Source organism: Ochlerotatus camptorhynchus, unplaced genomic scaffold (assembly GCF_037179485.1).
Source record: "Ochlerotatus camptorhynchus isolate MF236.1 unplaced genomic scaffold, CSIRO-AGI_Acam_v1.1 ptg000220l, whole genome shotgun sequence".
Taxonomy (NCBI): Eukaryota; Metazoa; Arthropoda; class Insecta; order Diptera; family Culicidae; genus Ochlerotatus; species Ochlerotatus camptorhynchus.
This window is the reverse complement of record NW_027040710.1, coordinates 5,754,294-5,770,306: the sequence shown is the minus strand read 5'-3', so window position 1 is coordinate 5,770,306 and position 16,013 is coordinate 5,754,294. Positions and strand designations below refer to the sequence as shown.

Below are 16,013 nucleotides of genomic sequence, written 5' to 3'. Positions count from 1 at the left end.
GGTAACACTGGGAAGAATTAAAGAAAAATTAGAAGACCTGAAGATAGAAATAAACGCCGAAAAATCAGCAATAATTCTGTTCACTTCTAGACAAGATGATATAATAAATGTGAAAATAGGTGATGATAACATTAAACAAGTAAATCAACATAAATATCTAGGCTACGTAATAGATCAAAAATTATCCCATAAAATGCATATAAATTACATAAATAATAAAGCAAAACAAAAATTAAATGTACTCAAAATAATATGTAAAAAAAAGAACGGTGCACATCCTCAAACGGCTTTGAAAATCAATAAAGCAGTTATACGCTCTCAAATAGATTACGGACTAACAATTTACGGTGGTGTTGCCAAAACCAATCTGCAAAAGCTCAATTCTACATACAATGCAGGGATTAGAACAAGTCTAAGGCTAGTTAAATCCACACCCATTAATGTTCTATATGCAGAAGCAGGAGAAATGCCAATCAAGGAAAGAGCAGGTTGGTTAGCTAAAAAAGAAATAATTAAAATTTTTGCGCATATCAAACCTATAATTAATCACCTAAGCAAATTCACAGAAATGGACAATCTACCTAAAAAATACACCTTTTTGGAAAAAATAACATTTGAGAATAATTATTTAGTCATACAAACAAGTAGCTCAATTATATCAAACGAAATTAAAAGATGTATAGAAGAAATAGAAAAACTACCCATAGTAACAGAAATCCCAAATTTAAAAAAGCAAAATATGAATGAATATACTATTAGATCTTTAACAAATGATTTCATTCAAAATACATATGAGAACCATATAAAAATTTATACAGATGGCTCGAAAACTTCAAATAAATGCGGTATAGGTATATGGCTAGAAAACAAAGAATCAATTAGTTGCAAAGTAAACAGTGAACTCTCAATAATGAACGTGGAACTTACAGCAATTAACATAGCGATTGATATAATTAATGTTCAACCAGAGACCTTATTTGTAATATGTTCCGATTCAAAATCAGGTCTTATATCGTTAAAATCAAAGAAAATTAAAAACAATTATCTAATTACAGAAATTTTAAACAAACTAAAAAACTCTACGAAACAAATATCCCTCCAATGGGTTCCAGGACACAAGGGCATAATCGGAAATGAAAAAGCTGATAAACTTTCGAAAAAAGGCTGTACTAGCACAAATGCGATTTATTCCAAAATACCACTAACAGACGCATTTAACTTAGCTAAAGGAGAATCACTAAATGAATGGATTTCTCTATACACAGAATTGTCTAAAGACAAGGGTCTTCGCCACTTTAAAATTTATCCAATCCCTACACTTAAGCCCTGGTTTTACAACACAGGCCTGGAAACACACGAAATCATTAACATAGGAAGACTAAGGACATTTCACACGATGACGAAAGAAAAACTTTACCAATGGAAACTCATAAGTAATGAAAATTGTGACGAATGTGGGGTCAAGGAAGATATCAACCACGTCCTTTTTATTTGCACTAAATACATTGAAAATAGATATAAATTCAACTGCTTGCTTGCTAACGATAACACTGATGACTTGCTTGAGAACGCCGGAACAAATACATACCGAGAAATAGCAAAATTCATTAAAATAAACAGAATTCAAATTTGATACACAGCGTATAAAGGTTTTATTTTTTCAATCTAAATTCATAAACAAACACCAGTCCATATGATTGGTGCACTGTCATTTCATAATAAACCCTGTAAAAACGGTACAAAACCGTTTACGTCAAAACAGAGAAAGAGGCGAATGATGCCCAATAAAAACTTCACGACTTGACATAACTTGGCAGTGTAGTCCGTCAACAGTGGACTTGCCACTAAAGGGTGAATAGAAGAAGAAGAAGAGCACGATAGATAACAATATAAAAATACGGAATCCGAAGAGTCACAGTGCCTTGTTCACAATCATTTAAATTGTTTTAATTTTGGATTAGGTAAGTAGTAAGTACATCCATGTTTGTTGGGTAGGTAGGTTAATGCACTGCCTCTTAATTTGAAAGATGATAGACGCATCTTCCGAATTCCCCGTCTCGCATCTCAAAACAAAATCAAGAGTGAATTTTCAAATAGCCGTATTTGCTTTTGTGAACAAAGATTCAAGCGTTATTTAACTTGTCGAAACGATTTTATAACATTAGCCCGAATCCTTTTTTGTTTTTTTTTTTCTCTGAACCGGGGATCAACGGCTTTACTTCCCTTCCGAAGGAAAGCATGATCAGAGATGTTATGCCTCAGAACAGACTAGGATTGAACCCAACCAGCTGGGGTGAGAATAATCACGCTTACCACTACACCACCGGCGCCGCTGCCCGAATCGTTTGTACCCACTATTTGCAATTTTGTAGAAAATTTATAAAACTTTTGAAATGATTAAATATCTGATAGTCCAATGTTAGATTTTGATTTCTCATCAAACATTCTAATACTACTGTAATAATAACAGCATTCAGAAATATTCCAGAACAGGGTTTCTTTCACTCACTTGCTATAAAAAAAACGATTTTCAGGATTATGGAATCAATAGATGTTATAATGATAATTAGTACTTGAAAGTTACATTTAGAGGTTGTAAAGTATGTGTTTGACTCATAAAACCTGTTAATTTCGCTGTAAGTGCGTCACAATCAGCGATTTACGATTCGATATAATCGTTGATTGTGACGCTCTAAAAGCGAAATTTACAGGATTTATGAGTCAAACACATACTTTACAACTTCTTCTTATACCTTAAAAGTACAAAATATAATTATTTCAGAATTCCGAAAAACATTTTTTATAGCAAATGAGTGAAAGCAACCCTATTCCAAAGTTCTCGAAAGAACTGCTCATGTTCGAAAGAAGAAAAAATCTTCTCTAAAATATTTGATTCTAATATCTATCAGACCGACAGTAAGCATGCATAAGGGCCTCACGGCGATGATCGATTCTCTTCATCGATTTTCTCTTCAAGTTGCTTCACCTAAGGGAAGCGATTTCCTGAAATGGGTCCAATACAATGCTGTAACAGGTTGTATTGTCTATTAAAAGCAATAGCAAACGCACCGAGAAATGTTAATCCAAGCGAGTTATTAACAAAAGAGAAAATCGACGTATAGAGAATCATTGCAATTAGGCCCTTATGATCGCTCACTGTCGAAACTTTCAATTCCATCATGGCCAATGATAATAACTCAAGCCATTAGTCACTTCTACTCAGTTGTATGATAAAATTCATGAAACTGAAAGCGCTGATTTTCTGCAGTTTATAGAAATTTCTCCATACCTTTGAGTAGAAGTGACTCTCCCTCTGAGTTATTCTCGTTGACCATGAAAAACTTGCAAAGTTTTCCAAAGTCTATTTTTAATAAACATATTATAACTTCATTTGTAGTACACATACAACTCGCAAGAACTGCTCTTGTTTAAAAGAAAGAATCAATCTTCGAAAAGCTTCTTTCATTTCTTGCATCTACTTGCATCCTGCATCATCTTTTTGCAGGAATTCTGCAGAATCGTCATCAATCTTCTTTCTATCTACTGAGCAGCTAGCCACACCAAAACATAATCTTTTCTGCATCCTAGGTAGAGTCGTCCCCCTCGAAAAATTCTCCTAAAATTATTATTTTCGGGCTAGTGTTACAAAACCGATAGTTTGAGTGGGCGAGTTAAGAGTTTCGACAAAATTAATTAATCAATGTTTGCAAAAGCAGCTATTTGAGAATTTATAATATCTGAGGGTATCGTATCTCTTATGCCACGCTCTAGGGGGGGGGGGGGGGGTTGGTAAATTTATCCTCGATTTAGCGTAACATAATTAATGCATGGTCCCTAGAGGCTGTTCATACGCTACGTAGACCGTTCTTGAAAACTTACTCGCCCTGCGTAGACAATCGTCCATACATATTTTTGGAAAAAATGTATGGCCGTAGACAGTAGACAATCGCCAACACTTTCAGTTCACACCAGTTCAAGGCGGATAATCAAAGGTGGGCTGGAACTCATGGTTCGCTAGTGCTGTTTCATACGGCCGGAAGGTGTATGCTGGTCACATTCATTTCGTTTGTTTTCTCTTTGCTTAGATTTTCTTCATTCATTCATTCCTTTATTTAACGTCGTGCTCTGATCCGCAATATAGTGCCAATTACCGACGAACATCGCTTGCCATCCATTGATGGCAATCGAATGTGCAGGAAAGCAGTTTCCATGCCAACCTGCGTAGGATATCGCACCCATTTGAAACACATGGGCCGGTACCAACGGCTTTACTTCCCTTTCGAAGGAAGACGTGATCAGAGATTTTTATGCCTCAGAAAAATCCCACCGAATACACGGAATTCAGATGGTTAAGTGACAGTTGTCACCTCGGGTGAGGTAACTCTTAATTTGATTTGCACAGTCTCTCCTCATCCGAGGTGATAATTGATCAATTTAGATGGTCAAGTTTTGAGCCCACCACAGCATGCTTTTGGCGCTACTGTATATGGACGATCAAATGTAAAATACTGTGGCAGGTGACAATTGATCATTTTAGATGGTCAAGTTTTGAACCCACCACAGCATACTTTTAACGCTACTGTATATGGACGATAAAATGTTAAATACTGTGGTAGCCACAGCACAGTTCTGTCAAAACCTTTGCTTTTTCATTGATCCATTGTCACTTCACTGTCACCTCACCTCACACGCCGCGCAGAATAGGCCTACATATTTCGTTTGCATTTATTAAGGCATGGGTATCTACTAATCAGAAAATTGTAACTATAAATATTTCCACCTCATCAAGCAAATCCCTTCTCGTTTATGTAGCGGTTTGAAACATTCCTCCAAGATGGCTCACCACTCGACTGTTGATGACATTGAAGATGAAATTGGCAGTTGGGGCTTCTCGACGTCGGTGTCAAACTATGAACGATCTGTCCAAGCAGCCGACAACCGTATGCCACAGCCGCCCAACGTAGGTGGTCGTGGTCGAGGCATCATCAATCCACACCACATGGCTTCCGTTAGGCTTGCGTCCGAAATAAGCGATTTGAAATGCCATTCCTTTCCGATGGGCCATCTTCCAACGAGTAAAGAACTGCTCGCCGGCACATCGGAGAATGAAATTACCCCTCTGCTTCGTCAGTTGGGTCTGAACAGTCGAGAAGATGAAATACACAGTAAAACCACGAGAAAAACTGTCACGACCAATGATGAGATTCGCCTGGATGGGAATGTTCCTGTTATCCTGAATGCAGATTTGTTTAGACATTGTGAGGCTGAAGAAGACGAAGGAATCGGAGAACCGGACACATTCAATCCAGAGCAACCATTGCATGAGCAGTTCAGTACTATTGCAGAGCTGGTTGTATCAGAAGAAGATGATATTCCCGTAGCAAACACTATTCCAAAGAAAACTAAATCCAAGAAAACCAAATCGGTGGATTCATCAGCGGATTCGGCATTGACAAACAGCAGTACTTCTTCTATTCAGTCGAAAAAAGGAAAGAAGAAAAAATGGCGAAAGATGACGGCGGAAGAACTGAAACCATCCGAACCGGATCGTGGTCGCTATGAAGAAGTTTATTCCGTAGGTGTGCATGACAACACTACTAGAAATTTCTTCACTACGCGACAATTGCATGGTGTCACGGGAATAAAGGGGTGGTCTTCTCACTATTAGCATTTTTAGTGCTGTTTTTGTTTTTAAATAGGTGTGAATATTTCAATTTTGCAGAAGAAGTTTGTTCTTATTGATAATTTGCGAAAATTTTATTGCGTGGGATTAAATACAATATTTTATAAATGTTTGTCTTTGTCTTCAGGAGATATCACAAATCCTTTTCGCAACTCTTTGCAGATACCTTAAACAACGGATAAACAAACAAAATTAAGTTGCCAACGACCAATGACATGTTGAACATTGAGATAAACGAAATAACTCAATTGCTGAAGCAATTAGGAATCAGTGGACAGGATGGACCGATGAGCAGCCAAAAAACGAGGAAAGTTGTTGTGCAGGAAGTAGATATTATCATAGATGGTAACTTACCGATAATCTTGAACAGTGATCTGTTCACAATGAAAACAAACTGCGAAGAAGATATTGCGGATGAAGAGTACAATGAACCGTACGATCCTAGCCTACCTCTTTATGAGCAGTTTACAACAATCAAAGAATTTGCTCCGCCAGTAGAAGACAAAAAAATGCTCATATCAAGGAATTATAGTAATTGTGAAACTCCGAGATCATTACAAAGTACCACAACAACGTCGGAAGCACACTCGCTTTCAACATCGTACAGCGACGAGAGTTCTTCCTGTTCCAGCAACATCATCACGATAACCTACAGCGAAGGCGAAGAAGATTCATATGAAGAGATGTTCGAGCCGCTGCTGAAGATGAAACAATCACTCTACACACCGCGGCAGCTTTACGAGCACAAGAAGCTGCAGGAAAATTTCCAAAAGGTAAGTTCACAGGCAAATTTTCAAGCGTTAGAATGAAAGACAGGGCATGTGGCTTTTTTCTTTTATTCTATTATTTTACATGACCGTTTATACACATCTATTGCCACAATAAACTCATTACGGTCAGTGGCGGCATTCCAGCTTCGGATCCTTTCCGGAAACCTAAAATCGAATGTAAACAAATTTCATGTTACATTGTTACGTCATTTGCACGATGCATGCCGAAAGGCATTGGCCCTACATACCAAGATAAAGCACGGTCGGTATGAAACCCCAGTGGAATGCGGTTTTGACGACCTCAAACACCACTCCCAGGCGATCCTTTGCATCTGGAGATAGATTCATTGTTTATGAAATTTTCTGCCGGGAATGTGGAGAATTTCGCACCAAAATCGGCTGCTACGAAATGCGTGCGATGCGGTCGAACTGTATCAAAACACGAGAAGCGAACAAGAGAACGAAAGTGAATCTTTCTTGGCGTAACGCGACAGCAGCGTTGCCAGATTGTTTTAAAGCTTATCGGTATCAAAGGTATTAAAAAATCGGTATTTATCGGTTTTTTTCTATTTATTTAATTTTATATTTTGCCGTTTTTGAAAGCGAAAATTTAAACGATGGTGACGACTGGAATTTGAGGGGAATTTCTTTGTTTGGCACTATATTTTTTTTAGTTTTATTTTTAAAACTATCGTTGTCCTCAAGTGGTGATCAAAATTGTGACCAAGCAGGGTTTTTTTTTCAATTAAATATCATTTAATGAAACCAAAATATGGAAAATCAGCCACAACAACGACAAACAATATTTTCCCTTGAAAAAAAGCCACAACCCATGGCCGAAATGTCCGGCAGATTACATCGTAGTCGTTGCAGTGTTTTAAGACTGAGAAAGCCGTTAATCAAAGCAAAATTTTTGAACTATGATCGGAAAATTCCGGAAGAAACTCCGGGGAATGTTTGAATTAGCTTCTGAATGGAGCTGAAAAAAGCATCCAGAGAAAGACGAAAGATGCTCCCTTGAATAAAGTTCGGTAAAAGCTGGAAAAACATCCGGGAAACTAGAGCACACAATTGCAATTGTGGCAAAATTTTAAATAAACTATAGGAAAAAATCGGATGTCACATCCAAAGGAAGCCTGAAAAGTTTCGGAAACCGGAAGTAAATTTCCAGAATTAGCCATATCCAGGGAAAGCCAGAAGAACCTCGGAAAAACCTTTCAATAGAAGTCGATCAAAAAAACCTTTGACTTATGGTTAAACTTCCAGAAGAAGACGAATGAAATTTCGAGGAGAATTAATTGAACTTCCTGGAGAAGACGATAGAAACTTCCTGGAGACGCTAACAGAAACTTCTTAAGGTAGACTGGAAGAAACATATGATGAAAGTCGGAAGCCAGAGCGCTTACAGAACAGTCGAAAGAAACCTTGGATGTTTCTGGGGAATGTTCTAATGATCCAGAGAATTTTTCTGATATTCATAAAGCATCCTCGAAGACTCCGCAATTTCTCTGAAGGTTTCGGAACATTCCTGAAATATTCCAAAATTCCTCGACATTCCTTAAAAGTTCTTGTAATTGTCCTGAAATTAGGGGCTGTTTTGGAGTTCTCTGGCCATGCTCAAAGCGCTCGGAACTTCCCTGATTATAATAAGGCTACCGGAATATCTCTAATCATCTTTGAAGGTCTCTGGACTTTCTTGAAGATTACGAAATCATCTAAGTGTTCTCACAATTTTCTTGAATTTTAAAGCATTAAAGTTCTCTGATCTTCCAGATTTTTTTAATTTTTAAAAGTTTTCGACACTGCCATTACAAGGCATAGAACTTTTTATAAAATGTTCTCAAAATTTTCTAATGTTCAGGTAACTTCCCTTACGTTTCCTTAATTTGCATGAGCCCCTCAGGACATTGCTGAAGTTTTCGGAAATTGCCTGAGTTTCTCGGAGCTCCTTTATGATTTCAGCAATTTCATTGAAATTAATTGATCTGTCCTTATGTTCTCTGAGCTTCACTACAGTCCATGAAGACCATTAAATTTCCCTGAAGTTCTTTGGACTTGTGAAGTTTCCAACATATTTATGATGCTTCCTGCAGGTCACTGGACTTTTCTAAAATTTCCGGGGTTTCGAATATAAACAGAAGTTAATGAAACTTTCTTTAATTTATCGAAAGCCATCGAATATTTTTTGATTGATGGGTAGCCAAAATCGGTGAGGAAATGCAAACATTAGTCGAAAGAGTATCAAGCATAAGGCATCTTTAGAGATGATTGTTTAGAAATTTAAAGGCTCAAAAAATATAAGTTATTAAAAAAGAAACAAGTCTCTAACAAACATTTTCTCCGAAATTCATGCGTGGGCAGTCAATAATAAATTTGATTATTTAAAAATAAATCGGTATAAATCGGTATAAAATCTCAAAAATCGGTATTCTGAGGAATCTTATCTGTATATCGGTATCTAGTTCAGAAATCGGTATAAATACCGATAAATCGGTATATCTGGCAACGCTGCGCGACAGTGATAATATGGTTTTGTAAAGGGTCTAACTTATTTCTAGATATTTTTTTCAAAAGCTCCTGTCTGCTTTGATCGATTTTCTTCATCGACTTTTTTTTTTTTTTTTTGATAATCGCCCGCATAAACACGAACCACAGACAAACAGATATAGAACTCGCAAGTTGTTCATCGAACAAGTTTTTAGCGATCACCGGCGCCGCTACGCGGTAATGTTTTAGCGACGATGTTTTACAGTGATGAATATTCAATGTGTTATGTTTGTTTGTCTGTGCGTGAACCATAACTTGACCTTACCGAAAATGGTTTAAAGTTATTTATAATCCCTGCTAAACTTTAACTGAAATGGTTATGGAACTTTACATGAACGTTTGTGTGATAAAGTTTTAACCTTATGTTTTATGGTTTTTAGGAAGTGAACCTGACAAATAATGGGTTGTTAAGAACCATTACCATTCCAAATTTTTGTTTTCTCCATACATTTTCGAAAAGAAAACTATATTAGAACCTTTTTAATTAAGGTTTGATAACTTTAATGGTAATGGTTATGGTAGTCAGTAAGGTTTGTAACATCGATGAACTTGATGTGGAATATATCGCGAATAGGTTGCTTGTAAATCAGTGGCGTCGCCTTAACCTAAATCTACCTGTGCACCAACTCTCAAAACATAAACAATTATCAAAATATTGCGTCCAATGGATAGATTTTGAGTAAACTAGAAGATTAAGAGTATTTTTCAACCGATTCGAGTATGAATATGGCAATAAATCTGGTTTTGAAAGTTTTTTTTTTTTTTTTTTCATTTCGTTTATTTGGCAGGCTCAAATGTTATAAAAATAACTTAGCGGAGCCGAGTAACATAGAATACCAATTATGGTACTCAAAATACAAAAAAAATATGTACAAATATATTTTATCATATGATTTTTCTGGGTGGCGATCGAAGCGGCGACAAAGCGATCTTCTCCCGTGCACGCAATTTCTTTCTTTCCCGAATTTGTTCCTCATTTTCATTGAACCAGAATCGTGATCGCTGCTGCTGTTTCTGGACATCGTTTCCCGTTGCATGCTCTCCGCTACTCTCGTCGGTCGTCGGGGTAGCCACGTCCATTTCGTTATCTGCATTCAACATCTCCAACCCCGTGTCCGTTTCCTGATCGCTAATGACAAACGACGTACCTTCCACCACTACACCAGCATACGTACTGCTGCTGTTTTGTTTTCTTTCACTTTGCTTTCCTTTTTCCTTCAGTTGCTTCTCCGGTTCCTTCCAAGCCTTCCGCTTGGGACAGGAAAGCTTCCGGTGTCCGTCCGCCTTGCACAGAAAACATTTATCTTTGTTGCCATCATAAAAAATATTTCCTTTGCGATTGAAGAAATGTAATGACGTGGGGATTTCCTTCTTCACATCCATATATACACCGCGTATCTCTGTATATACCTCAAAACACAGATCAGTTGGAAATTTCTCCCGGATGATGCGTTTAATTTTCCCATATTTCCCCAGCACTTTATCCAGCTCGTTGTCGGGTACCTCTGGTGGCAAGTCATACACACGCACATATTGAATGTATTCACCAGCATGCGACATGCGTACCTTTGCCGTCGTTCCATTCGCATAATGGAAGATTAAATCCTCCGAATTGAACGTCAGAGCATGGAGCATCGCTTCCTCTGATTTGAACTTTATGAAGACTCCCCTTTCCTCACCAATGCGATAAACAGCTTCCATTTCAGCCGGATCCGCGTCGAGTGCTTTGGCGAAATTTACTATCTCTCCGATGTTTGGTTTGGCATCACAATGGCTGAAGCTAAACTTGATGGTGTTTTTTACTTCACACATCTTGCACCGTAGCAACAAAAGGCACCGAACTGCTGGCAACGAACAAAGAGCAACTATATAATAGCGAGTCTCGAAAACAGGCTATCGTGTGGTTCACAACGAAATAAAAAATCGACTGCTGCTGTAGACAGCTGTGGGACAACTGGTTTTGAAAGTTATCCCGAAAAAAAAATTACAGTGAAATTTTCAGTGGAAACAATGCTCTAACATTAATATTTATTGTCGACAATAAAAATGATTGTTATAATGTTGTATCCTTCCTAAAACGGCAAAACTGCTACCTAGCTGTACAATGAATGTACATAATAAAATGTTGTTACAATGATTTTTATCGTATTTTTCTTTTATTTAATTGTTAACATGATTCGATCATGAACAATAATGAACAACGCTATTACAATAAAAATTGTTGTTACATTAAATATTGGTGTGTTTTCATTGTGGGTTACTTCACGAACAATTAAAATAAATCTGATTGAAGCATGCAGACTATGAGAGGGTCAGCAACACTGCCAATGTAATCAAGATAGGCGATGCTCGTATGGCTCTGGCTTTGACAGTTCCAGCCAGTTTGCGTCCGCTCATCTCTTATCCTAGACTCTCTCTAAAGCTGGGTTAAGATGGTTCAATTCAGCGTTCAACTCACTTGAACTGCGAAATGAACGTCCAGAAATCTGACCGATATCGGACTTGCTCTATTCGTTGCCAAGTCAGTTCAACGCCTACGACCAGATCGGTTTGAGTTAAATTCAACTCACCTGCCTCATCTAAATCCCGCTTAATGCAGACCTTTTCCGTGCAGTCAATAATCATACAATAATAATAAAAAAATTCCACCACTTGAAGATGTCAGGAAGGAACTCTCAGGTGGAAGCATATTTCATGGGCGATTCTCTCCAGTCGAATGCATTAACTTGTCAACGACGCTCAATCACCAAGGAGACGTGACCTAGGGAGATCGAGTGCAGGGGAGTTGGTCTGCATTTCTCACAAGTTCCGGATCGAATCTCGATCCATAACCAGTAAAAAAAGGACAACCCGTAACAGATACTACCCCACCCCTTTCCCTTCCCGGGGCAATGTTTTATTTTTTTCGATTTATTTTTAAAGTCGATAAAGTAGATCTGTCAAGCCAACACATACACTCTAAAGTACACTGTTATTTTTTTTAATCAATAAATTCGCCAACCAACAGTAAAATAACAATAATATATAATGTTATTGAAAAAAAATTATATGGGAAAATCACGAAAATTTCATTGTTAAGATACTTAACAACCCCCCTTTTTTATTGTAAATTTTCCATTTACCATGAAATTTACTGTTTTGTACAACATAAATCAAGGTAAATTTATTGTAGACGTAACAATATAAATCATTGTTAAGACAATAATTTTCGTCCTATTGTTACATTGTTTTTTAATGTATTTTTGTTGTTATTTTTTTTCGGGATTGCACAGGTAAAAAGTGAGGTTACGCGACCCCACTGTTGTAAATTAATTATTACCAATACATATACATTATGTATTACAATTTTGCATGTATAACTTTTCCAAGTTCCTTATTTCCTCCACCTTAATCCGCTGACTTGCTCCTGCTTGCTGCAGGACCAATTGCCACGCCGTCCGAAGCGGTAATGAGCAGAGGCATACAGCAGCGCTGTTTTATATCTTTTAAGATTTAAGCAGAACGTTGTACAACCAAATGGTACTCGACTATGACGACTGGGTTAGGGAAAACCGTTTATTTAATTTTTTTTCCCTTTGGTTTGTTTTTTCATCCGTGCTGAGCACCAATGCTACCGACGTGCCAGGAAGGCAGCTCCCACACCTGGACCCTACCTATCGACCCATCAACTCATGAACCGGGGACCAACGGCTTTACTTCCCATCCGAAGGAAGGCGTGATCAGAGATGTTATGCCTCAGAACATCCCGGCGGCGCCGACTGGGATTGAACCCAGGCCTGCTGGGGTGAGAGGTAATCACGCTTACCACTACACCACCGGCGCCGTTAACCGTTTATTTCATGAAAACAGAGATAAAATTACCATTTGTACATTTTTCAAATGTTTTTTTTTGCGGAAAATTGAAAAAAAAAAATCAGCAGATTTGTAATGTTATATCCTATCGATTGGCGTATTTGGATTTTATTTTCATCTATATATGACAAAGTTACAAGCGTTTAAAACCTAACACTATTTCACCACATATATTTTTTGATTTGCACCCCAGTATAGTCGACAAAGACGTAGTTAGTTCTACGTCAAAACAGAATTTTGCCTAGATTTTCGTTTTCGATAGCTCTGATCGTTTTCGGCTTCGGCTTTTGATGCTTAAAACGGTACTGGTCGTTCCCCCAGCAGCAAATCTCTCCAAGTTGCAGGTTCATCGCGAATCGAGTGTAACCCAACTAACAATTTTAGCTGCAGATTAGCTTATACAGCCAAAAATTGGCTTATAAGCTAATATTTGCCTGCATAAGCTAGTCTGCAGCTAAAATTGTTTGTTGGGAATACGACCACGGAACCTACACTCTGGGACTTCGTTTACAGGGGCGCCGTTGTCAGTTGATTCCCGTTCCATTGGAGGACAGCACATTGGTTCGTGGAAATTAATGGCTATTTCCTGGGAACGGAAGTGCGTCCGATTATGTGCCCTGCTATCATATAATGCGGAATTTATTAGAGCAACGAGCGGATTTCGGTGGCGGTGGCCAGCAAGATCATCAAGGAATGACTTGCCTCTCGTGTGAAATCCACTTTTGATTAAATGAATATCAAATGTACACTTAAAACCAAAAATATTCAACTGTCAGACTAAGTATAAGATTTCCAAATATCACACATATTGAAATATCTAAAATGTCCACCATCGGTATTGATGCTGATACTTGGAGCTGTCCTTCCCCTAGGAAGAGGCCCAACATTTTGGCATCCATGGATCCCTTGATCACCTCCACCTTCTTGGGCCAGGGGTGGACGCCTCTAACTGTCCCGTGCGCCCCTCGAGTATGGTGACGGACTCGAGGCTTCAACCATAGAGGTAACTCTAAGACCAGAAGGTCCCAAAGAAACGTGTTCAACTTTTTGGCTCAACTCTGGGACTCTTTTCAGTTCAAAGCTAATCGATGCACCCCTCGAAACATAGGAGTATCCACGAACCCCTCATTTTATCTTTCAAACTTTCATAGCGAAACAATAGGCTAGTGCACTGTGAGCCAATTTAAAATCGTCAGTTTCCACCGGTTGCTTCAACGAACCACAAGCGTAAGTTGACTTACCTGGATTGGTGGCGCACACTGTTTAACTGTGGGATCAGCTTCACGAACTGGAATTCAGACACACTACCGGCGTTTGGCGTGGTCGACTCCGGAAAAATACTTTATTACCGTAAACGTTACGGTAAAACCGTGAGTCCTGTGGGCGCGACGGGGAATTCAAAATAGCGGTTAGAGATTGACATGATCTCATTACGCAACGGTCGGATCTGGTTCGGGGTTTTTGGTGATGTTCATTACCTGGATGTCGAATGGTACGTGACAACTTCCTCTCCAACTCCTTTAAACTTCCAACATACATCTTTTTTTCTTCCAATGCTACCGACGCCAGGGAGAGGCAGCTTCCACGCCTGGACCCTTCCTATCGACCCATCAAGTCATGAACCGGGGACCAACGGCTTTACTCCGAAGGAAGGCGTGATCAGAGATGTTATGCCTCCGAACATCCCGGCGGCGCCGACTGGGATTGAACCCAGGCCTGCTGGGGTGAGAGGTAATCACGCTTACCACTGCACCACCTTTGCCGCTTCCAACGTATCTCACTTTAGATTAATTTTTTACTTTCAAACCCAAATTGTCTTTAGCTTTGACTTTCACTATGTGACCGTAGTCTCTAATGATCACCAGGCTTATGAATGTGCCGCTTGGTGATCGCTGACCCCGAACTAATGGCCATTGAACCAACAATCAATACGAAACTTACGATTTTAAATTGGCTCACTACTTGACTAGCCTATTGGTCCCAAGCAAATTGACTAACGTAGCCCATTCTAGTATAAATTCCAGTACAACACTATGTTTGTTTTGATTCGTATGCAAGTTTGACAGATAAAATGAGGGGTTAGTGGATTTTCCTATGTTTCGAGGGGTGAATCGATTAGCTTGGGACCGAAGAAAGTACCAGAGCTGAGCCACAAAGTTGAGCTCGTTTCTTCGGGACCTTCTGGTCTTAGAGTTACCTCTATGATTGAACCGCCGTACGTTCCCTGAACTCTCCACGCAATGGCCCCCATTACGCCACCCCTATGGCCATAGCTGCGACCGCGTTCTCTAGTGGTGGCTAGCGACATTGCCCTAAGCTTTATAATGAGTGTCTTCTACTGGCTTCGTTCGGAGGGATTTTGGATGTTTTTAACATTCAAAAACATTTAAACACTTTCTTGGTTTTATTTAAACATCAACTTTATGAAAATTATTAGACTACCCATAAAATGCAGTAATTGTTCCATATTTTGCGGTTTCCGTGTAGTGTACAATACAACAAAGTTTGTTTGAAAAGCTATCATGTTTTATCATTACATCCCATTTTTTTTCTTTCTTTTTCAGCATTCAATATTATCGCGCGCCAACCAAAATTAACATTAGCAACATAGAAATTCCAGTGATGCCAGCGAGAAACCTCGTTTTGATTTTAAGTCGTATGCACAATGGATTGGGTAACTGGGACACTACTTAAGCGATATAGGCAAGGACCGAGTGGTACGAATGACGTACGATCCCAAGATCTTTTCATGCACCATCAATGTACAGTGCGCTAGCCGATTTTGAGAGGAAATATCATCCAATCCATTTGTTTACATCACGATTTTCAAAACTCAAAATAATGTACATTTTATTGCACAACTTGCAAATTTCCATTGGGAGTGGTGTTATTTTTCGAGGTTTCAACGAGAAAAGGAAAGAGACAATCGGCGAAGAGAAGCTTGTACGGTGATTGGTAATAAAAAATTACCACAAATTATTAAAATAATTAGTGAATTTTGAATTACTCACTTATTTCAATGTAATAAAAATAATTGTGTGTAATTTATGGGTAACTTCAGTAATTCCTCTTGCTTGAAAAATAATTTTATAATTTCAGAGATAATCAAACAGTAATTCGGGTAATTCCATAAATATTTGTACTCCATCGTTTGAAACATT

General features: G+C 38.4%; 2 protein-coding genes across 3 annotated transcripts; one reads left to right on the top strand and one right to left on the bottom strand.

The window, feature by feature from the left end:
- Positions 1-1,886: 1,886 nt before the first annotated feature.
- On the top strand, positions 1,887-15,866 carry LOC135703740 (uncharacterized). 2 transcript variants are annotated; one of them, XR_010517751.1, is made up of 3 exons: positions 1,887-1,982; positions 5,846-6,456; positions 15,417-15,866. XR_010517751.1 is itself a non-coding variant. In XM_065225055.1 (2 exons), the coding sequence occupies exon 2, from the start codon at positions 4,835-4,837 to the stop codon at positions 5,666-5,668; it is 834 nt and encodes a 277-aa protein (XP_065081127.1). In that variant the 5' UTR covers positions 1,887-1,982; positions 4,813-4,834; the 3' UTR covers positions 5,669-5,762. The 2 variants fall into 2 exon arrangements, 1 of the variants encoding a protein (XP_065081127.1); XM_065225055.1 differs by lacking the exons at positions 5,846-6,456; positions 15,417-15,866 and adding an exon at positions 4,813-5,762.
- Positions 6,514-6,916, bottom strand: Tom7 (Translocase of outer membrane 7). Its single transcript, XM_065224951.1, has 2 exons — positions 6,702-6,916; positions 6,514-6,618 (listed from the first exon to the last, which is right to left on the bottom strand). The coding sequence occupies exons 1-2, from the start codon at positions 6,799-6,801 to the stop codon at positions 6,554-6,556; spliced, it is 165 nt and encodes a 54-aa protein (XP_065081023.1). The 5' UTR covers positions 6,802-6,916; the 3' UTR covers positions 6,514-6,553.
- Positions 15,867-16,013: the final 147 nt, after the last annotated feature.